At 35.8% G+C, this 24133-nt stretch overlaps 1 protein-coding gene across 2 annotated transcripts in view; it reads right to left on the bottom strand.

Annotated features, from left to right (window-relative positions):
* Nucleotides 1-2563: 2563 nt before the first annotated feature.
* Nucleotides 2564-24133, bottom strand: part of POT1 (protection of telomeres 1) — a 70661-nt gene continuing 49091 nt past the window's right edge. For both annotated transcript variants that reach the window (XM_030479282.2, XM_030479284.1), the window contains exons 12-21: nucleotides 19420-19580; nucleotides 18528-18616; nucleotides 17382-17426; nucleotides 16953-17109; nucleotides 15507-15712; nucleotides 12553-12688; nucleotides 9456-9550; nucleotides 7791-7882; nucleotides 5469-5574; nucleotides 2564-4464 (exon numbers count right to left, since the gene is read on the bottom strand). In XM_030479282.2, coding sequence (XP_030335142.1) covers nucleotides 4352-4464; nucleotides 5469-5574; nucleotides 7791-7882; nucleotides 9456-9550; nucleotides 12553-12688; nucleotides 15507-15712; nucleotides 16953-17109; nucleotides 17382-17426; nucleotides 18528-18616; nucleotides 19420-19580 — 1200 coding nt within the window. In that variant the 3' untranslated portion in view covers nucleotides 2564-4351. The remainder of the gene's footprint in view (nucleotides 4465-5468; nucleotides 5575-7790; nucleotides 7883-9455; nucleotides 9551-12552; nucleotides 12689-15506; nucleotides 15713-16952; nucleotides 17110-17381; nucleotides 17427-18527; nucleotides 18617-19419; nucleotides 19581-24133) is intronic.

Here is a 24133-nt window from a genome sequence, read left to right as displayed (position 1 = left end):
GGTCATTTGTAGACAGAAGAAAGAAATGAAGTCTGTACTCAAATCTGTCAGTAGATTTTAGTGTTCACAGTTTTGCCACTCTTTTAGTCACAAAATTCAAGCAGCATTTCTAAACTGCTATCATTCAGAGAATTGCCTTCAGTGAAATAACACGTCCATAACTCAAAGCTACCTGATACCCAGTCTTTGAAATTACAGTTAAATTCAGACTCAATTCTAAAGATGTAGCTTGTACTTCACAAAACTGTATTTTTTAACTGTATTTTTCTCCTGTGTACACACACAGGAGAAGGTACAGAACAAATTTATGCTCAAAACTTTGCATTTGTAATAGAACAGTTATGGGACAAAAAAGTAATTTTTTCCTCTCTGCTGCATATTACCACATTAAGCACATTTCCTCCTCATTGCAAAAATTCAAATTAAAACAAGTACCTACTAAACACAGATTTATTCCTAGACTTTGAATTTGCTCAGTTTATGCAGACTGATGATAATGCTGCAGTAGTTTTATGGCATTACCTCAGCAGGCATGTATCGGAGCTGTAGCAGAAAACAAGAAGGAAAAACACACTGTAGCACGGTCCTGGGATGAACTTCATCTGTAGCTTTAGCACAAATATGAGCTCATTAATAATGGCATATTTCTGCTCTCTATTTTTCAAGCACTTAGGATCTGGTAATCCTTCATCAGATAGATGTTTCAACAAATCATAGTTCTTATGGGAATTTCTTGTATAGGAAATGCTGTAAACAGGAGCTGCAGCAAACCATCTCATAGACTTTCTATCACTTCTGCCTTTGCTACTGTCCTCTGAAAGTTCTTTCTTTCCTTCTCTCTCCATCTTCTGCTGAACTTCCTCGTTTCAAATTCTTAATATTCACTGTTCACTACACTTAGAACAATGCTTCTTTGTGGCAAATTCGTATTTGAAAAATTTTCTCTCCTCCACTGAAAAAAATTTCCTGCAGTGCTCCCATTCCATCTGAAGAACTCGAACATACATACTTGCTTTTTCACAACTCCATTTCAATATTTGGTCTTGCCCCTTTTTGAATTGCCCCAGCTCCTGACACTTTCACATATTAACACAAAGTCTTCATCCAAAAAGTAACTTAACGTGAGTAAATTCTTGTGGATGTAAGACACTGGTATTGAAGAGCTAAACCTCATCCCTGCTAACACCATAAACTCTCTTCTTTCTGTTGCAAGCCCCAGCTGTTAGCCTGTGGGCTCTGTTGTCTTTCCTGGAATCCCTACTTCCTGGTGCTCAGTAGCTGAAGGATTAGTATTAAGCAAAGCATTTCAAAGTCTTGTCTGTGAATCTCTGGATCCCATAACAGCAAAAGCTGATGAGAAAGTCCAATCACCACTGAACAGCAAGTCACCTACCAGGAATGACTCTTTGTTTCTGCAGTATATATTTATTTACTTTCTGTCTTTCCAATTGGAGTTCCAAGAGATGTTAAATTCAAATGACTTTAGAGAGACTTCCAATCCTGTGTTTTTAAACCCCATCAAAACAAGGACTTCAAGGAGCCCAATCCCCAAAACACTATTCCATATTTATGTTCTTGTTTGTTTCTTTTCTTCTGAAAACTTTTTTTTTTTTTAATTTCACCACTTTTACGCACTTACCTGTGTATTTGAGGGGGGGTGGGTTCATGTTCCTTTATTGTTCTTTAATAGTTGTTTTCCCTCACAGCTCCCGCTTTACAATCGGATATTCTTTGCCCTTGCCCATGGTGATGTTGCTTGCTGTGTGCTATGTAATTCACATTCCATACAGATTTACCATTTAGCCCACATTTCTAGTAAGACGCTGATGCTTTGATGCAGTTACCCTGTATGCTAGGATGTATGTGGATGGAGGAAAAAGGCAAGATACCAGAAGACATGCCTGGATTTTTCATTGGATCTGAGTGTACCAATGTTAATCTGATTTACTTTTGGTTCAACTTTTGAGTGTCTTTACATACACTGTCATCTATTTCAGGTTGGGGTTTTTTAACTATTAAAACAGACATTAATGTTTCAGAACCGTAAATCACATATTGTAAATCAAGAAACTGACCAAGGGCAACATGACTCTTGTTTCCATTCAGAAAGTTGCTAGTAATGGCTAAAAGTCATTGCTGCCCAGGATGCTCAGCTTTCAGAAACTGGAGTCTCGTGGTGCTGTAAGTTCAGGACACAGTGATCTCAATATTCCATCCATCAGTCAGCCATTCGCAGGCCTCAGCATTTGCCAGGGTAAGTACCTAAAGGACTGAGTCCCATCTCTGTGACTTCCATCTCTCTATATAAAGGCTACCAATGAGACACAGACATTTTCAACTGTCTGTGCACTAATTCCTTTCTTTACAGTTATCTTTAGTATTGCCAAATACATAATTTTTAATAACTAATTAGAATTATTTCTATGAATTATATTTAGAGAATTAAACATGTATGTTTCAATCCAACAAGTATAAAAACATTAATTTGGAGCATTTTGTTGGATGAAAGCTACTGACAACAAAGTTTAAAACCTAGGAACTAAAAGTCAAGTACAAGAAAACCTCAATATTTGGAAAATCTTTATTAAACTTTTCAATACAATAGTCAAGAATGAAAAGTGAAGTGATACATATGCAGGGTTTTCTGGCAGGGAGTTTGGGCAAGGGATGTGGTGAAATTGATACAGTTTACATCAAAGTTCAAAACATTCTTATTTATTATTTTAAAAAGACTCATTTAGAAAAAATGTACAATATCAGTACCTAAGTTAACAAAAATTTAAAATAAAAACATTTCATTCCAATGTTTTCATACACTATATACAAGAAAAGCAAAAATGATTGCCTTCAATTTAACCCCTAACTTCTGAAATCATTTAGATAGGGCCAGTGCCTAAATTTTTATAATATTAATTTAATAAACTGTTCTAACTATTGTTTGTTTATGCATTAATTCACAGATTCAGTCAAGCTTTCGTAAGACAGTACTGCTTCTCTGTAAGCTGCTTGTTCAATTCCAAAGTTGTTTTTACATGTTCTTGAAAGGAAATATCCTCTAACCACTTTTAATATTGATTCTCCCCATATACCAATCAGTAAATCAATCAAGAAATCTCCTAGTTTATGACATATAAACCCAGTATAATTTTTTAGAGTACCAGAAAATTATCAGAAGATATTCAGATGAAATGACAAATTGCATAATCAAAACAACCCTGAAAAATAAATTAAAAAAAAATGTCATCTACTATCAAAATAATAGTTTACTTACAAACATTCCATCTTGCTTCTGAACTTCCTTAAAAACCAGCTGTTGTAAATATTAATCAATTTTGCTCTGACAGAACGCATTTGATTTGACAATGATTTCTACATTAATAATCCTTGGAGAAACATGTCCTGAATTTGTCCTACAGACTTCTGAATGCAAAGTAAAACCACTGAGTAATTTTTCTAGCCCAGTAGTATTTTTAAGCCACAATATCACTAGATCAGTTCTGTAACTCTAAATTTAGCCATATAATCTGATTATGTAAAACAGAAAAGGCAGATCTGGGCAGTGTAATCTGACAGTAAATTGAGCCAGATATGTGAAAGCCTTTGAAAACACAGACCCAGCTAATAAGCATGCTTATTAACTCTGATACCCAGTAAGACCACCTTAAAAACCATTATGTTCTAGTGAATGTCAATATTCATTTTACAATTTTACCTTACCTTCATAGCTTGACTTTTAGTGATAATCATTACACAGTCACATTCATATCTCCATCAAAATTTATAGTAACTGGTGCACACAGCAATTACCTTATTGTGATTATCAGGAAGAGCTCTGTCTAAACGTATGTATCGGTGCAAAATCAAATTAGTCTAAAAACGGACAACCTCCCCATCAAACTGGCCGAGAACAGCAACATATGCTTGCATAAAGTTGTCTGAGAGAAAGTTTACTGAAGCGCTCCTTTTCCCTATCTCTGCTGACACTGTTTATTTTAAAACAGAAATGAACAAAGCAGCAAAATTCTGACTGTACTTTCTGAGTTAAACACCAGTTTAGAGTAACCTCATCACTGCCTTCTTGAAGGACAGATGGATACTAGATTGCTTCCATCAGCCTGAGCCAAGCAGCCTCCAGTGAAAAGCTTAGCACCTGCACTTGCACTCAGATCATAAGGCTGCATGCCAGGAAAGTAGTAAATACATCAAAGCATAATTCCCATTCACATTAATATACAAACTAAAACTTCATACATACAGGTTGAATTCCTAAGACAGGAACGAAGATTTTTTATACAGTCGCTGATCCCAAACCAGGAAGTAATCCAATAAGAATCCAATTAGCAACACATCACTATAGAACATCTTCAACAATTGTAGTGTCAAAAATTTGATAATAAACTTGATGTTTCATCGCATCTCTGACATTATAGGACTTGATGAAGCATTCCAGCCATGGCGAGTCATCTATAAACAAAACCAAAATTATTGTTTAATACTAATTTCTATTTTTTATAAGACAGAAGTATAATTTGGGCAGGATCTTTACTAGGATATCTAAATGTATACAACAGTTAATAGGAAAATAAATGAATTACTAATTTTGAAATTCCAATTTGTATCTAAAAATTTCTCACACCATCTGAAATGGTGTTCAGTGACAAATTCCCAAGCCTTGCCCTCCCCACTCCTGCACCCCCTTGATGCACTTGGTGCCAGTAGTTGTACCTCAGCACAGCACTTATAAAGACTTTCCAGCAATAAAAACTCCTTTCCATGTGTCTCAATGAGACAATTTTATTGGTCTCAAAGGTAACATCCTTGACACCCTTTACAACAGGGCCACTTTTTACAGGTCTGGTAAAGACTCCAGCATGGTTGTGGTGGCCACTCACAGCCAGGTGCTTAGAGGGAATACATTGCAAAGGTTGGAGCTGTGGCAGAGACATACAGCTACTTTGGGCATCTGCAGAGCTACTTTCTGCCACAACTGAAATATTGCACAAAAACCTCTGTGCTTGGGTTTGGATTAAGTTTTTGTTCAATTTCCATGGATGTTTCCTGCAGTAAGGGATGCTCTGAGTCAGATGAGCATTCACAATTAGAACCTCGCACAAAGCATGTGCCATGTGCCGAATTCCTTTTCAGTTTTCCCTAATGTGACAGTACGAGGGTGTTCTGGTTATGAATACAAATGACATGTTAGTGCCTGCACAGGCATGACTGTATTCACACATCACTGCATGCTACATGAGAATTTACTGAACCATTGCTTTTGTTTCTCAAAAGGAAGTCCTACTATTATAGAAATGTATTGAACAAATAACCTGAATTCTTCTTACCAGATCCTGCATTTCTCTGTTCTGAGTTTTGCCCATGTGTAATATGAATTCTAAGACTTTGCATATGCAATCGCAGATTGAAAGACCCTTTCCCTTCCCATCCCCCTTTTAAAATATCAGCAAGCTGACCTAATTTTCCTCCAGGAGGACAGAGCGCATTCATGATCATCTGCATCTTTTGCTGAAGAAAATCAGTAGTTAAGATTTCAGAAGCAGGAATTTTGAAAAACTTTTCCTGGAAGAGAACAGAAAAGTATGAGGTGTTGGAAGAGGGGTAAGAAATCATTAGCCAGAACCCTCAATGCATGAGGTTTTTTTTTATAATTTACAGAACTTCAAATTATCCAGATAGGTAACACAACAGAAGAGCAATATTATTTCTGAAACTGTTCAGATACAGAAAAAAATCCAAACTGAAAAAATTCACAGTCTGTATTTCAGTACCCCTGAGTATTCAAGGACTACAGCCACCTAGAAAGCACACATATAACTGGCAGACATTCCTCATAAACCTCCACAAGCAAACAGTGTTATGGCCACAGAGGATGCTCAGTCCTCCTCAACAGTCCCTCACAGCTGTGAGCAGAACATTTTGAGAGGAACAAAGTGACTTGAAAACAAGGGGGCACTGCAACCTGGCTTTGTGTAAGTGGAACTCCCTTAGCATGACTTTTATTTTTGGATAGTTTTAGAAACCATGGAGAAAGGCTTATACTGCAGGATACATTTCTGAATGGAGGAGTAAGATAAAGAATGGAACACTGAAATGCCAAATAAACCTTTTCTGTGTATTTTTAAACCATATACAGTAAGTATGACTCACAAAAGTCTCATTTTATTTTTTCTAAGTTTGTTACCTGATTTTGTATCTCTAAAGACTCAACAACTGATACCTTCACAAAGTGAGCTAAGGTTTTTGATGGCACTTTCTACTTTTTGTTAAAAGATAGAAATACAGAATTATCTGCCTTTGTGAAATTTTTCTGTGACATGTTCTTTGGAAGTGATCACAAGTTAACAGATGATCCAGTAGCAAAATTGACAGACAACTACTTTTTCCTCTTCCAATTCTTCTTCTGACCATAAAACTTTTAAATTCCTTCAATGCCTTTTCCTATAAAGAGGAGAGGAAAGAAAAGAACTGAGAGCATTCCTATGGAAGCATGACTGGAAATTAGTGAAGCTGCACTTCAAAGTAGGCCAGTTCCTTCTCAGGTGGTGCTGGAGGACTCAAGTTCAGGCTTGGAAGGTATTGGCTTGTCTTTGAAGTGCCACCAGCAGGAAGGCTAGCAGCTGGCACTTCAGAAGAAACTGTGGTTTTGCTTTTCCTGCAGCCAAGCTGTAGTACTGAGCAGTATCTGATTAAGAATCTGAGCTACCCTGACGTTTTTGGAATTCTGCATCAAGACATGGTTTAAAAATCTTTTTCCCCACTTTCCTTTTGCAGTTTAGTTTCTCGATATAAAAAGGACAGTAGTAGAAGGCAAAGTCAACTAGCTGAAATGGGGATTGCCGTCTTTGACCTCCTTTGCTGCTAATACACCGTGTGTTTTAAGAAAACACACAGGTTTTCCAAATATTATTTTTCCTTACAGTCTTAAAAGTAAGGGAAGAGTATTCCCTTCAAAGTCTCATTCAAAGTCACGTAGTAATGGTGGAAAACTTGTAGATATATACACATTAATTAGCATCGTTGTGGGGGAAAAATAAAATCCCACTAAATTGTTTCTCTGTCCTATTTTGGACAAAGCTGTAATTCTGAACTGCCACTACACTGATTATTTTCCATTTGGGTAGATAGATTACTCCAAAGTGTATTGTGAGATCCTGATATTCCCAACTATGAACTGCTGGAATAAGAAAACACACAAATGCACTTATAGAAGGACAAAAGGAATAATGTAATACTAATCTATTTTAGATTACAATTCTATTCTTTGCCAAGCTCTTCTCACTTTTTTATTATTCCCTTTTTAAAATTATTAACATACCATCTCAAAATTTAGGGTAGTAACTATAATGGGCATGTGCATGTCTGTGTAAAAACCAAGACAAACCAACCAACCAAAAAAAAACCCCAAAAGGTAAAACAAAAGAGAAAAAAAAAAACAACAAACCACAAAGTACAGAGCAACAGATATTTCTACTGCACACAAACACACATGTAAAGGAGTAAATTCACTAAGGAGGATGCCACACATATACAATTCATCTTCAACCCTAAATCGGAGATGTAGGAAGCAATGACCAGCTCTTGTTACTAAAAATTACATTCCATGTATCTTCATTGATGGACAGTGTTAATAACATTACAGCACTTGCACCTGTCCCTGCAAAACACTGCAGGTAACACAGAATGAATATTTCTGTACATACATTTGCTATTTTGAAAACAAATAAAATCCAAAGCCACATAATTTGTATAGTCTACCTTTATCTGTATTTACTTACATAGTCAAAAAGGTATGCATCTAGTGCTCCTGTTCCATCAACCAGTGTAAACTTCATAATAAAAACATACTGGAGTGGCTCAATGCCTAAAACTGAAGGAAAAAAAAAAAAAAAATTGTTTCTTAGAATCAGTATGCAAGACAAACCATAACAACTCAAGCTGACAATATTCTTCCTTTAACAGAAACTGACTTTGAAGACTGCCATTAAAAGTATAAATTGACAAGCCAAAAAAATAAAGGCTCTGAATAGCAAGATGTGGTTTGTATTTTGAGAGTGCATTGCAATCTGCCTAGAAACACTTTAACAGATCAGTCTATAAACACGCAGAATTTTTTTTTTAAGTACTTATTCTCATCCTAGTAAAAGAAATGCTAATATTTGCTTAGATCTTAGATACTACCTTGGTAGGATCCTCCTACTCCTTTTATCCATGGAAGATTAAAGGAGACTTGTTCTTAGTTCAGTGATAGTAAGATGCCATTCCACCTGAAAACATATCTTCTGAGGAAAATATTTCTTTTATGTGATGTAGTAAAAACTACCAGGCAAAGCCTTATTCAGAAAAACTGCTGGCAGTTCTGAAAATATTCCAGCATACATAAATGACTGTAGTCATTCTCTCACTGGCAGCAGTAATTGTCATGCTGCAAACATAAAATATCTTAAACATACAAAGTTACTGCAACTCTTCATCAGCCTTTTCTGGGTACATCTACTTAAATTGGCTAGTCATTTTATGTTCAACTGATCTGATATACTTGCAGGTTACAGTTTAGTCTGAAAATACATACGATAAAAGAATACTATACATAAAATAGTTCAAATGCAGAAAGTGTTTAATGAATATTGTTTTCATTTTGAGAATTAAATGTCAATAGCAGATGCTGTAATACTGCCAGTTATATTTTACATTTATTTAAGAGAATATAATTATGACAGTTTATTTAAGAGAACCACTGTACTGCTCAAATAGTTTTTCTTCTTCTATAAAACCTTTACCAAGCTTAAATACTGCTAGATATTACAACTTAATATGTCAGAACATGAACACATAACCATGAGAATATTCTTTTTCTTTAATGTGAAGTTTTAAGCTCCATTTTACCTCCAGCATTTGAATGTATTGACTACATAAAGTAACACAAAGCATGTAACATGTGTTATGGTATAATTCCTTTAACTTCAATATTATTTCTTGCAGACTCTCTGGAATATGCTTAGGATCAATAATGCTTACAGAAGAAAAAGTCTAACTTACACTAGTCATTAAATAAGACTGTCTTTAGGTCAGAAAAACTGTATCTTCAAAAGGAAAAGCAAGACTAATTTCTAGGACTGCAAGTATGTAGAGTTTAAAAATGACATCTGCAACCAAAAATTCATCACATCTGTGATGTGCCACAATAGGTGTTACTAGGGACACCCATGGTAGAAGAAACTCTTTAACATGTAAAATCCTTTAAATAATACCGTGACAGTTTCAGAAGGAAACATATTATTTCAACTGGTAAAGGTGAATAAATTTTACAGCTTCATGTTCAAGCATAACCATAAATGACATGCTTCCCGTACAAAACTGCAACCCAGAAACCAAACTGTTTCATATAAACACTTCAGAATCAAGGCACGAAAGTATTTCAGGACAATATCATGTCAGCCAACCTTGTGCTATTTCAGTTGGTTCCCATGATGGTTGTCGTTCTGCTGCCATGGAACTTAGACTCTTCATAGGCTTTGGAGTTGAACACTGCTTGCACCTAGCATTTAAAACAAGATACTGAGACTAAGCAAACACTGATTTATTTATACTAGAAGTTTCTGCACAGAATAAAAATTAAAAATAAAAATTCTGATTTTCTTACTCAGTGGGAGTGCAAAAGTATTTCTACTGCTTTTTAAAATAACTATTTTACCAGAAAAACAAGCTTTAGACCACACCAAACCCCTTAATGCTCCTTTTGAATTATCCCTGCAGAGAAACAAAATCATTTTGGTCTGGAAAAGACCACCTCGGTGAATAGAAAGGAGGAAAACTGTATATCAAAGGTGAGAGAGTCAGAGTTGTTCAGCCTGCAGAAGAGAAGGCTCTGGGGAGACTTTAGAACAGCCTTCAACTACCTAAAGGGGGCTTCTAAGAAATGTGGAAAGAGGCTGTTCACGAGGGTGTGTAGTGATAGGACAAAGGGAAATAGCTTTAAAGGGAAAGAGGGTAGATTCAGATTGGACATTAGGAAGAAATTCTTTACTGTGAGGGTGGTGAGGCACTGGCACAGGTTGCCCAGAAAAGCAGTGGCTGCCCCATTCTTGGCATCGGTCAAGGCCAGGTTGGATGGGTCTTGGAGCAACCTGGTCTAGTGGAAGCTGTCCCTGCCCATAGCAGGAGGCTTGAAACTAGATGATTTTTAAAGTCTCTTCCAACCCAAACTATTCTATGATTATAAGATCACTACATTGCTAAATATACATTCATATGTCAGTACTTTGCTGTTTAGCAATACAAACAACTCACTCTGTAAAAGCAGGAATGAATCTGAACTCGTAGCACGCTAAAAACACAACAGAGTTAGACAAGAAATTTGGCTTTACGCATGTTAAAAAATATTAACTATGAGTTATTAAACAATGTCTCTTATTACTTGTATTTACACCAGTAATTATAAATTTTACATGAGACATAGCAAATGTTGAAGTCGATAAAAATGTTGGAGAACTGTATTTAATGTTGTTCTCATTTGCCTCAAGGAATAAAATTACCAAACAACTATTTTTTTTCCAAATTAAGCTTCTGCACTAGCATATTACAGTTAGAACAAAATAGACATTTTTTACCTTTTAAAATTACATGCAAAATGTGTCATAAAAATCAACAGCACTGGTTCTGCTCAAGTGATATAAGGCCAAGCTCAATGAAGTTACTTTTTTCCTTTAAAAAACCCACCCAAACTCCAATAAAGTAACTGAGCTGTGAATTTTTTTATATGCAAGTGTTTATGATTTTTATATTTATATATGAATACACATGCATATATGCACACACATAAATATAGTTATTCAAGCTCATTGCTATAGCAAAAATAAATTTGCTTTCTATTACACTATACAGAATCTTTTTTAGACTTTGCTAAGTATATGCTAGCGATAAAAAAAGCACGTGGAACAAAGTTCTGAACTGTCACCATTCTCTTGAGGCTCTTTTGTAAATATTCTATAAACAATAATGGAATATCTTATAGAGCGTTGGTTTTTACAATACAGCCATTTAAACAGAGAACATCTGAAGGCAAGTTGTGCTTAGCTGGGAAAATACAGAGATTATGAAAGTGCAAGGGGAAATAGTTTGTACTGGTGAAGAATCAGCCCCAGTAGGAATATCTATATATTGTCTTTATTTAAAAAAAAAACCCATGAACGGCCATGTGTCAAAAGGTCAAAACAATATATGACAGAAATTATTATCTGTATTTATTTTATCAGGCCTTTAAGGGAAACTTTAGGGTTCATGTGAAGCATGCAGTATTTCTGCACAGAAATTTTTCTACTGCTTACAGGACTGAAGTAATGCAACTCTGTGCTCTGCTTGAACTAACTAGGATTGCTGAGAGAGAGGACTCAATAGCTTGCATGAAGTAGACTGGTATTTCTGATCTCAGTAAATGCATGCTGCTGTGCATTGGAGATACTACTGCTAGCTCTCATTGAGCAGGAACACCATATTGCATGGGATTGCTCCAATACCAGACCTAGATGCATGTAACACATTCCACAGCCTTGGAACTGTGGAATTCAGAAACCTACTGAAGCTGTCTCTACAGTGACTGATATCCACAAGTAGGTGAGGCACTTCATAGTGTTGTGGATCTCAATAAATGGCAAATGGCTAGGAAAGGCTGTCCAAAATCATAGCATCACAGAATGGTTTGGGTTAGAAGGGAGTTCAAAGTTCATCTAGTCCAACCCCCTGCAATAATCTTCAAGTAGATCAGGTTGCCCTGAACCACACCCAGCCTGGCCTTGAATGTCTCCAGGGATGGTGCATTCACCACCTCTCTGGTCAACCTGTTCCAGTATTTTACCACCCTCATGGTAAAGAATTTCTTCCTCACGTCTAGCCTGAATCTCCCCTTTTTTAGTTTAAAACCAGCACCCCTCGTCCTATCGCAACAGGCCTTGAAAATCCCTTATTTCTTCCCAAACCCAAGATTTCCCAACAGTAAGAATGAGAGAGAATGAGATGTGGTTTGACAGCCTGAAATTTCTGGGTCTCTATTTAAATATTACGTGTGTACAAAAAACCACCAGCATACAATTTTAAAGCAACAAATGTTTTGACTTTAGTCTAATGCGTAAGATCAGAAAATGTACTTAATGTATTTTTTCTGGCCACAAGATGGCAGATCTGGACTAAAAGTGGAAGATTTAGGAATTCTGCAACCTAAAGAGGCTCACGTGTGCATTTCCGTCTCTGTAGCATACTACCACACCCCCACCCCACAGGGAAGACTGAACCTGGGACACTGTGTAATTAAAGGCATAAAATTTATAGAGCAAGATAAAGCCCAGTTGCAGCTGAGTCATTTGAAACAAAGTAGTAGTATGGCACTTCATCCCTGATCTCGGTACTGCTGATCACATTATGTATTTTGCACCGAAGAATCTTTGGGTAAGTTATCCCTTGAGCACCGTGTTTTGAATTACTGAAGAAAATTATATCTATCTATTACTGCTACTACTAAAATATCAACAAATACTTTTAACCTACCCATAATATTTTATGTTCCCTTGTAAAAGAAAAGGAGCTGAAAGATCTAATAATTCAAGATCATGTTCTGTGGATTTCACAGGAATAACACATTTAAATCTTTTTGTAAGCTTCCAGATTTCTTTTAATGTTCCACCTATTAAAAACAGAAAGACATAGTGTTTTTTTTTAAACTGTAATCAAGAATAAATCAAGAATAAATCAAACAACTTGCAATTCTTGGCTGATTAGATATTGATTTCAGGACCTTCAATAAAAATTGAGATCCACTATTGAGAACTGAGAAATTGGTCCATTACCTTCTCACTTTTACTCAACAACAGACTCAATAAAGAATAAAAGATGAACATTAACTAGAGCAGATGCCTTAACATCTTCCTTGTAGCTATCACTGTAACCATGAAGTTGTATTTAGCTAGCATCACCTTCATATAATTTCTACTATGATTTTACTAGCAATTTAGTTAGAGAGAAAAAAACCCCAAACTATGTGCTCCTAAAATCTATTAATTTTTAACTAGCAGTTTATGAAAAAGTAGTTATTCAACCCCGTCAAAATTGACATGAGGTGGGAAATGCAGAACCACCAAACTTCATGCTAATTTGAGTGCCACTAAACTGGGGCCATGCTATGAACACAGAAGAAATTTAACATATTAACAGCTGGAATCCTAAGATTTTCCAGTTCCAGCGACAGGAAAAGGTTCAAATTTATTATAAGTCACAGGATAATCTGCCTTCTATCTCTACAGTATGGACTGCAGAACTGATTACAGAATCTTTCTGACATTTCACCAATTCAGTAGAAATGTGGTTAAATTTATTAATTTAATACATAGAGAACAGTAATTTGAACATAGTTCAATAAAAATGTATGATTTAATATCATACATTTTTACAGTGAACAGTGAACAGATACAGTGAACAACAACTAACAAAGAGAGCAAACTGTTTTAAAATAAATATATTCTACAACTTTGTTGTACACCACTAACTATAAGATGTTTCAAAGACTTTATGACAAATAATTAGGACACTGGATTATAAAATATTTATCACATATACTTGTCACTTGTATTACAGAGGTAATAAGAAAATAAAATCAATAAAATTGCATTATCACTGGTGATTGAAAAATGCACAGCACGAAACTTCAATAAACTTAACTTCTAGTAAAAACTAAAAAAAAAAAAAAAAAATCAAAGAAAACAGAGGCGCAGATATTTGAAATGGCTTCCCAAAAGGTTAGAAAACAAAGGTCCTCCAAGTACAGTGACACATATAAAACCTCTCATGCACACCTGAACTCTCATTCAAAGGATTAACATACAAAATTCAGGGCAGTTTTAACTGACATTGCTAAAAGGTCTCCAGAATTTCAAATTTGCTGTAATACGAAGTTACATCAAGCAAATGTATTCTGATTTCTAAGAGACTGGCATAAACCACAGAAAACTGCCAAGGATTGACACTAACATGAATCACAGTGATCTCATGTACAAATAATGAAGACATGCAAGGAGTGTTAATCTTGTTAACTGTAACATTTCACTCTTCATTTCAACAAATTTGTAGCAACGGGTATAGATTCCTCTCACTACCTGTAGAGGGTCATGTAAAATTGTGTCCATTACCCAACTATTTCCTCAATTCCAGCCCAAAAGATGCCAAACACTCAAAAAGAAGTCCTTGCTTCAGCATAATGATTATAAGGAAGAATATTGTGTTGTAGAAGAGCAAATTGCTTGTGTTTAACAAATGAGTAGAATCTAGATGATGTCTGTCTAATAAATGTTATAATATGTCTGGCCTTTGAGGTTTGTCTGTAATGGGAAAAGTGCTGGGAAGATTTCTATGGGGACTTCAAAATCTCCACCTCCAAAATCTTAGAGATAACAATTCAAAAGCATGTAGCTTTGACAAGTTTCATGATCAGTGTTCTGGGAAAAGTATGAAAACACTGATTATGTCTTTTCCTTGAGCTCCAACATGAAGCACATATATCCACATACACACATACTTATCTGCTGGCAGTTTAATATCCGAAAAAAAGATTTACCAAGACTTTTTTTATGTATATAGGGTTTTTCTTTTTCCCAGTTATTTTAGGAACACAGAGTAGAGATAGATTATTTTATCTTTTGTTTTCACAAATATAAGGTTAGATAGAGAAAAAAAAAAAAATAAAACAAAAATCCAGTTTGGAACATGTCAAAACCAAAGCAACTATCAGAAGTAGTTGACTATAAAACAACTATAAAACAGAACTATAAAACAGAAGGGGTTTTGTCACTGATCCTTACACAAAGGGCCACCTGACTTATTCACACCACCACTTGAGCACAACTGAAGACTTTGTTTTAAACTCAGAATGGTACTATATGCAATTGTTTTCTATTCAAAACATTCCTTATTAGTATTACTGCTAAATTGCTTTGTTTAACATCCAGTGGCTATTTTTGTCCTCTGAAGAAATCTTATAAAAACCAAACCAAAAATACCTCTAGCTGCAAGAAGCTCTATTAATCTGGAACAACACTGACATCCAGAGGCTGACAAAGTTAATTCTAGGCTTATATTATCAGAAGCTTTCAAAAAACTTTTCCACATTAATACTAAAAATAGATTATTTTTTTTTAGAAGACTCTCAGTTCTCAAACCAGAACTGAGAAATCAGTAAACGTAGCTAGAAAACAACATATTGAGATGTTAATTTTAGCAGAATCAATAGTAAATTTATTGGCATAAAGTAGATCTTACAAGATTTTCACAGATGACTTTTTGCTGTTTGCACAACAGTAACTTAAAGTTCCATCTGAGTTTTTCTTTTCTTTGAAGATATCTTTATGATCATCTCTACTTACAATCAATACACCTTCAACGTATCTTAAGTTTATATATACTCAGAGGGGACACTGTGCTGTAGGAAGTGGTATATTTGCAATTTGTCTTACCTTCTATCATAAGCAAAGCATTTTGAGGCTGTTGAATCATTTCATTATGCCTTACAAAATGAATAGTTATTTTCCTTTGTTTCTGGTCTTGTGTAGTCCACATTACAGAATCATACCAGGATGTGTTGCATAATTCTGGGTTTGGGGCAGTAATGGCAGACCCTTGTAAAATCAAGGCCAACTTATCTCCATGTGGAACTTCTTGCCTAAAACAATTTCCAAAGTGAGTAAGTAAAATCTAACAGCTTCTCCTTAGGCAACCTAGGAACAAGGACAACAGTACTCCAAATAAATATTAAAATATAGTCATGAGAGTTAAAGTATATACAGGAAAAAAAACTGGTTTGTATCAGCTTAGACATTTAAGGTTGTATAGCAACTCATGACAACAGAATTAATTTCCGTGTTAATAAATATGCCAAGTAATCTAATTTTAGGATTAAGGAGCAGAGGCAGCCTTGCGACTTCGTCCACATGTATGTAAATCCATAGAATAAAAAAAATTATACAGGCTTTACATAATTTCAGTTGGGCCTGAATCCACATTAAAAGGGCCACACAACTGCACACCATTTCAGTAGAGTGGAAAGACTGTGTAAACTCCTATAATTTCAAGTTCTATGTTCTAGCCTATTTTACTTTGCATATTTGGGGGGTTGGGGAGAAGGACAGGAGCAGAATAGTTTCACATATGTCCTGTAAAGGGAAAATTTGCAACTCCGCACCACCACACAATTTCTTTCCTATTCTGCTAGAATGTACCATTTGTACATTTCCAGTTGTCATCCAGAGAAGTAATGCAGGTCATTCAAATTTCACCAATATTGCCACCAACAGGCAAAAAGACAGTGGTTGGCACACAAAAATGCCTTAGAATGTTTTCTCCTAAGCAAGGCAGGGCTTCAGGAATATGAACCATGATAAAAAGGACAATGGAGGGGGAAAAAAAAAAAAAAGGGACAAAGGAGAAGGAAAGCAAAAGCTATTTCACAAAACACTGAAAGAAAGTAGATGCCAAGCATCAGAGTGGTGTTAAAGAAAAAACACCGTCAACTCCTGCAGATTATTCTGACAACTTCACTTTCAAACCCCAGAGCAGCTGCTTCCACCAATGAATAGAATAATTCCTGCCTCTGAAACCAGATGGTGATAATTCTTCTGCTGTGACTATAGAACTGGCACACAAGAGGTCTTCCTGAACCTGAACTTTCATTTCATGAACACAGTACTGTTCACATGAACTCCTTCCACCTGTGCTCCAGGATTACTATTTTAAACGCAAAAGCAATGGACCTAACATAACAGGTCATCTTTCTAGATACACCCATTAAAATACATTTACATTCAGCTCATTTTATACAAAAAAGATGAAAATACACTGAAAATTTAGGCATCCCAAAACCTATAGAACAATTCTTAATTACTTTTATTGTGTGAAACACTTACAAAGAGTTGCATTTGGAACAATGAAGTTTAACAGACTGATAGAGCTTCTGTGGTTTATAAGTTCTCAGCTTTGCTCTAATGCGGTACTGCTGAGGAGCCGTGCTGTTCAGAATGGTTTTCAGTTCTGTGTTATTCAGATCCTGATGATCCGTTAATACTGCAAAATAACAAAAACAAAACAAAACGAAACAAGCCATGCATACCTATTAAACACCATAATATGTGGAATACGGGAAATGGCCATTCCAAGTATGCATTTTCCCTTAATATCCAGCTTCCCCTCTCAGTTACAGTCTCAGTTTTATCAATATAACATGTTACTACAGTCTTCCAGGTAAATCACAATAAATGTTGTTGAGCTGATGTCTCAAAAATATTTTTGTTCTTTAGTAAAAATAAAATCTGTCTTGAGGTCAAAATGTTTCCTACCTGTAACAGGTAAGTGCTGATACCTCTGCAAGTCTGATTCAAAATCTAAAATCAAGAAGAATTTCCTAATTATTTTCATTCCTTCTTTATCATGTGGACACACAAAACCAGATAGACAGGCAGGCAGATAGATACACACATAAAACCAAAAGCTGAACAAAGGAAAATGAAGATCCCGATAATGTATGAAAACAATACTGCAAAACACAAAGTAAGCAGGAGACAAACATTAATTATGAAAGGTTAATATACTTGAGGAGAAATTAGTGTATATATTAAATAGCAATGCCCATCAAAATGAACACTTTTCAAATGCATACTGTGAATGATACTGCTAACATAAACTGTATTCATCCCCCTGTAATCCCTCTGGACAAGAGCATAAATACATTATTCTAAAAGCACTATGGACTGCCTGGTGCCTCCTCTGAACAACCTCTACTACATGTACACAGTGCAGTAAATATGTGCAAAATTATTTCTAAATTTGCAGTGTTATGGTCTAGACATGAAGGACTTATTCTTGACTTTTGCATCCTTTTAGAAATATCCTGTCAGAGTATGTCAATAACGGCTAAGTAACATATGATTTTAAAAGCCAGAAGCAAAGATGCAAACTGTGTCCAAACAGCTTTAGAGTTTAATTCATTTTTAGTTATTCTGGGTTAAAAATACCACTGAAAGTATAATATGAGATCTGTAGAACCGTCTGTAAGATACTACTTTTCCCTGGCACTGCACCTTGCAACTCTGCCACTGACACAACTTTCCATCCAATGGCTTTACAAGGACTCCTCAAACAAGCAGCTGTTTAGTAGTGTTTTCAGTGTCTGTCTCTGAGGAATCCCCCTTTAGAGGGAGTTAAACACTGCTTTATAATCTAATATAGTATGAATAAAACAACATCTGTGTTTAATAATTTATTCACTACCTCCTATGAATGTATTTCTCCATGTATATGAAAGGCTTCTGCTGCAAGACAGAAGGTTAGGGTAATGTCAATTTCCAGTCCAATAATCCAAAAGAATTCTCTAAAGCTTTGTGTCTGGAAGTAATATTATACACTTACAGAAGCAATAACTGTGACCTTATCTTGACCACGTATGTGTCAGAAGAAAGAGCGTATCAGCTTCCAATTGCTCCTACCTGTATCGCTGTAAAAAGTGCCATCTAATTCGACTGAAGACATGCTTTCCATATCCTGACTGTCAGCCAGATCCACCGATTCCAAGAATCTAAATAAATAAATAAATATTTTATAATGTAGGTAAGTCTTTCATATATATACATACACACATATACTTATATGAAGCCTACTCTTTATCAATACACAGGTATAATGTCCAGATTTTCCAGCTGAGACATAAACTCAATTGAGCTGGAAGTTGTAGGAATGTATATTAATGATGAAGATGAGACACTCCTTTCCAAATAATTTCTGGAACTTTAAACACAATATAGTGCCAAAATAAATCTGTACAGCTGGAAACATGGTTAAGTCACCACCCCTGGAGGTATTTAAATGGATGTGGTGCTTTGGGACATTGTTTAGTGGTGAACTTGGCAATGTTAGGTTAATGGTTGGACTTGATGATATTAAAGGTCCTTTATAACCTCAAGTATTCTATGATTCTTTATGTATATAACACTATTCAGTAAAAAATTTATATTATATGGCTCATTTTGAGTATCTTTAAGTCTCACCACTTTCAGTTAACACATATGCACTTTTAAAATGTGCACAATTTGCTTAACCATAGATTTATCTTTAAAAGATTATATGCCAGTATAGAAGAGAATAAATGTGATAATTATTACAGCACTATAGAACAGAAATCTCAATCTCTACTGTATTTTAAATTTGAAAAATTAGCCTTTATTTACGTAACCTTCATCTCAGTGGTGCTAAAGGCGTATGCTGTTCCAGAGCTTCTGGTTCTTACACATTTACAGTTCTAATCTCTACAGTTGTTACATTAGCTTAGAGTTTTCCAGAATCAGCTACAGAAAAAAAAACACCCCTACATATAGAACTTACACTTTTAGATCCTTAACATCCGGGTTACTTTCTGGTAAGACTCCTATTCCTCGACCGTAACCAGTGCCTCCATGAAGATGAAATTCTATATGTGAGGCATCTTCATTATCAGCACTGGCTTGTTTTGTATGAATACTGTAAATTCTCAGAAAACTTCCAATCTAAAAGAAGAAAAAAAAAAAGAAAAAAAATTGTTTGCTTACTTGGAATATTCTAGGCCTCATACAGCTTCTTCCCAGTATTCACTGAATCACATAACAACTGAGAATTTCAGGGACCTCTGGAGAGTGCCTAGTCTGACCCCCATACCCAAAGCAGAATCAACTAGAGCACATTTCTTCAGGCTGTGTCCAGCTGGGTTTTGAGCATTTTCAAAGACAGAGACCCCAAAACCTCTCTGGGTGACCTGTTTGTTTTGCTTTATCAGACAGCATTAGTGGCAGCAAAGGCTGATTCAGAACCAGCACAAGCCTTCTTACTGTATCTGATTCTCACATAGACTTAAGAAGACAGATCAAACGAGCCAATATATTCCTTTCCTAAGGGCACAGTTTGTCTTCTGTATTCACAGCATGGCCCTCTGGAGACTGACATGCTGTGATTTCTCCATTTATGATCACACTCAGCAATTGACCTCATGTCCATCACCATGCTTGGACTATTATCTATTTATATTTACATGCAAACACATCTGCTTACCCAGATTTCTTTATCGTCTCTTACATTACAGGTAAGATTTTTTCAGCACCAGGATACAAGGTAACACATGTTAGAAATTCAAAGATTCTGGCACTGATCCTAACTCTGTTAGATTTTCTCCTTGGGTACATGGAGTACATCTTGTTTTGCTTAGAATTATTTTGTGTTCCCTAAAACAGTTTTGTCAAGTTATACAAATGGACTTAGGCTAACTTATTGTCGTGGTTTGAGCCCAGCCGGTAACTCGGAACCATGCAGCCGCTCGCTCACTCCCCTCCTTCTTCCTATTAAGAAAGAAGTTATGGAGGCATGAACATCAAATACATCTTTAAATTTGGTTTTATTTCAACATACCACTCCCATTATGCCTCCCTCTCGCCTCCCTAAAAGCGTAAACCCAAACCAAGGTTCTAAAGGTAGACAATCTGGAGACTTAATTAGATAGTTAATTTTCCTTCAATGTGTCTTAAAAGCCTTTGAATCAAATTAACTAGCACCCGAAACCTTTTTTTAAAGTATAACCTAAGATCCAGCTGATAGCTGGCAAGCTACACACATTCAATAACCTGAATTTATGTTCACTCTAAGTATCTTTTAAATAGCCCTATATAAATGATGAATTACTTTAAATTTACTTCAATTAACATTAATATTACAGCAGAAGCCTGTTAGGTCTCACTTCTATTTCAGCTCCTGCTTTAACCAGTAGAAACCTAAAAAGTATCCCTATTAGACTGGATTGGCCAGGTCTTAGTACGATACTTATAAATGTATGTATATATACATAAAAACAGGTAAAGCAACAGCCTGATTCTAGAATCATCATCTGCATCAAGGAACAGGCTATGAGTATATAATGCTGGTATCAAACTGCTCTTTTAAACAATAATCACACTGAAAAAGGCAGCGTATTTTCAAATTGAGGCACCAGGGACATAAAAAGCACACTTCAACCTGCACCTATTTTGCTTCTAGCATGGAGCTCTTACGAGTTTTAGTTGATCTGCATCATCAGGGGGCTGCTCATTTTGTTCATTCAAAGCGTATCAACATGACAGCTTGTGCATTTCGGTGGCAGTTCAGAGGCTGATCTAAAGCCTTTTTTTATTTTTCCCAGGTGCTAAATTTCACTTAATTATGTTGAATATCCAAAAATGCAAGGGACAGTCATATTATAAAACTAATTTAATGACTATGACAACTGCTTTTGGAGAAAGCTTTTTTTAAAAGTTCTTAGCAAAGTTCTCCTTATCAAACTACCTTATGTCAATTTAATAGTGACAAACTATTTTTTTCCCCTAGAGTAATTTGTATATAAGTGGGTAAAAGTTGATTATAATTGAAGAACTTCTTTCTTTCAAAAACCATGTATGAAAAGTATTTACTATTTACTGTACGCACAAACATAAAACATTAAACATGGGAGGGGAGAGTCCAGGCAAGAATACAAAGTGCTGGTTTTGCTTTCTAGACTTTTGTGCTGAAATTCCTGCAAGAAGTCAGCCAAATTACACGTCTTACTGTCCCGAGATTTCTGATCACTATAATATCTTTCTAGTGCAGTTTCCGTGAGCTCCTTTAGGAGGCAGCATTGCTTACTGTTAACGGCGGCGAGCGAATGCGGGAGTTACTGCTGAAAATGTCCCTGTATTTCTGTTGTTTACAGAATGCCTGCAGACCGAGTACATTTCATATACTTGACTGAGAAGAAATTATAATCTACATTAAAGTAAACACCATGATTTACAGAGCCACATCTAAAATCTACTACAAAACCAACTGCTTACTTGACTACAGCAGTTCTGCTTATTTAGAAAACAGAACCTCATTTAGAGCAAGTTCATTTAAAATGAAATTAAAACAGTAAGAACACATTTCTTGCAGTAATATAAAATAGACTAAGAGTCTATTCGCAGTCTAATTCAAGTATGACTATTTTAAAAATAAATATTAAGGTTAAAAGAAGTAAAATGAAGAAGTTACATATACAGTTGCCTGTAGTTAGCCAAATAAAACAACTTTCTCATTTCTCTCAAAATTTTCCATAATTATTTCAAAAAATTATAGGGTTGTATTCAATTTTAAGGCACTGATGAATTTGGAATGGTCATTTATCATGGCAGTTAAATGTTCATGTCTGACCAGAAAGAAACTCATGACAAGAGGCTGTCTATTTACAGGAATCACTTAAAATAATCTGTACTATTTTTTATGCCTATTTTATGGCTGATTATATTCAATGACATTTCTTTGTCATAATTTCATCATACCAATAGTCTAATTTTATTGAGTAGATTGTGCACAACTTTTTGCAAATGAGAGGAAGCATACACACAGCACTTGGGCATCGCCCTTTGCAATAAAAAATATCAACTTAAAATCATTAAAGAGTTTGGAGGACTTGGTGGGATGGTGTTGTGGTTTGTTGGTTTTTTTCCTCTTTTAATGAGTACAAAGACAGAAGTAGGGAAAATACCACTGATGGGTCCAAGGAATGCTACCCAGGCCTGAAAAACTAGGAAGCTAGAAATTATTACAGCCATGTAACTCATTTATTTAAGTTGCAGGTTGGAAATGCCACTCAGACACTCAAAAAGCAATCAAGACTTCTTAGTCCAAAGTAGTATCAAAAAAGACATGACGTATACAGCAGGAGGAACAGCTGAAAATATTCTAATTCTGCAACTGAAGACACGTAACATGAAGCAAATACTGTGAAACTACGAACTAGGATTTGTATGCATACTCAAGGTTAGTTGTTTTAATTGTACTGCCCAGAAAACGCAAGGCAACACAAAACTGATGGTATCAAGCCATAAGAGCACAATATCACATATTCAATGAATGGTAATACATAAAGAAATCTCTAAGCCACTGTAGACAGCTGGATCCCTACTGTGCACCGGCTGAGCACGGATGCTCACTCACCTTGATGCTTACCATCTAGCAAAATGCCCCAGATGGAGAAACCCACGTTACAGACCCGTGTATGGCAAAGCCAGTGAATCCTGAGACCCTCTGGAAAAACTGGGATGAGAAAAGCTGAAGAATAATAAACCTCAGCCTGTGGGGAGTGACTGTACTCTGGAGACTTAGTTGCAGGCTAGGGTTCTCTTAAAGAGAAAGCTCCATGCACCCAGGTAGCTGAGGAAGAGGGAAATTCAGGAAAAAGCAGTGATCATCAGTGCCTTTGCTTAGCTGTAGCTCTTGCTTGTGTCTTTATGCCTCAGGAAATAATTTCCTTCAGAGATGAGATTTCTGAAAATTCTGTTTGTGTTCTGTTAAGGCAGCAAATGCTGAAAGCCACAATCTTGCCCAGCAGGAAAGGGAGGCAAATAAACATAGGGGACAAAAAGTCTACTTACGGTATCAGCTGTAAGGTACTGTAGTGTACCTTCAGTATTACTAAAGTTCTCTCCATTGAAAATTGTAAATATTATTTGACTGTTTCAGAAAATGGGATAAAATGCTCCTATCTTCAGTGTTCTCTGGATAGACAATCCAAACAAGGAGCTTTTAACAAACTCTTGCAGGAATATCCCTGACACTGTGCTCCAGGATTTGTTAAAAATTCACTATAATACATTACATATGCTCTATAGACTTGTAGTGCTTGCTCAGAGCTTCTGTGTCTGAGTATTTTTTTTTTTCCTCTCTAATCTGCTCTTCTTGGTATCAAGGCTGCGTAAAACAGATTGTTCCTACATAAAACATCATTTAAGAGCTGCAACTGTCGTTCCAAATGGTACCTGACAGCATGGGAGAGTGTAACCTAACAATTCCATAGCAATTTACATTGAAAAAGGCAATTCTAAGCTACTGTCAAATGCAGAAGAGATAGATGAAAAATAGTGTACTTTTATTATTTCTGAAACCATAAGCTGGCAAGACATTTACTACACTTTGTCCACAGTGTTCTCTGCATTCACACTCAGGAAGGTGCACATGCACACACTAAATGCTCTCTGGTTTTATACGTCTACGTAAATGATTTCTTAAAAAATTTTTGCATAAC

Source organism: Strigops habroptila, chromosome 3 (genome assembly GCF_004027225.2).
Source record: "Strigops habroptila isolate Jane chromosome 3, bStrHab1.2.pri, whole genome shotgun sequence".
Lineage (NCBI taxonomy): Eukaryota > Metazoa > Chordata > Aves > Psittaciformes > Psittacidae > Strigops > Strigops habroptila.
The sequence above is the reverse complement of the archived record's forward strand: the minus strand, read 5'-3'. Positions and strand labels throughout refer to the sequence as shown.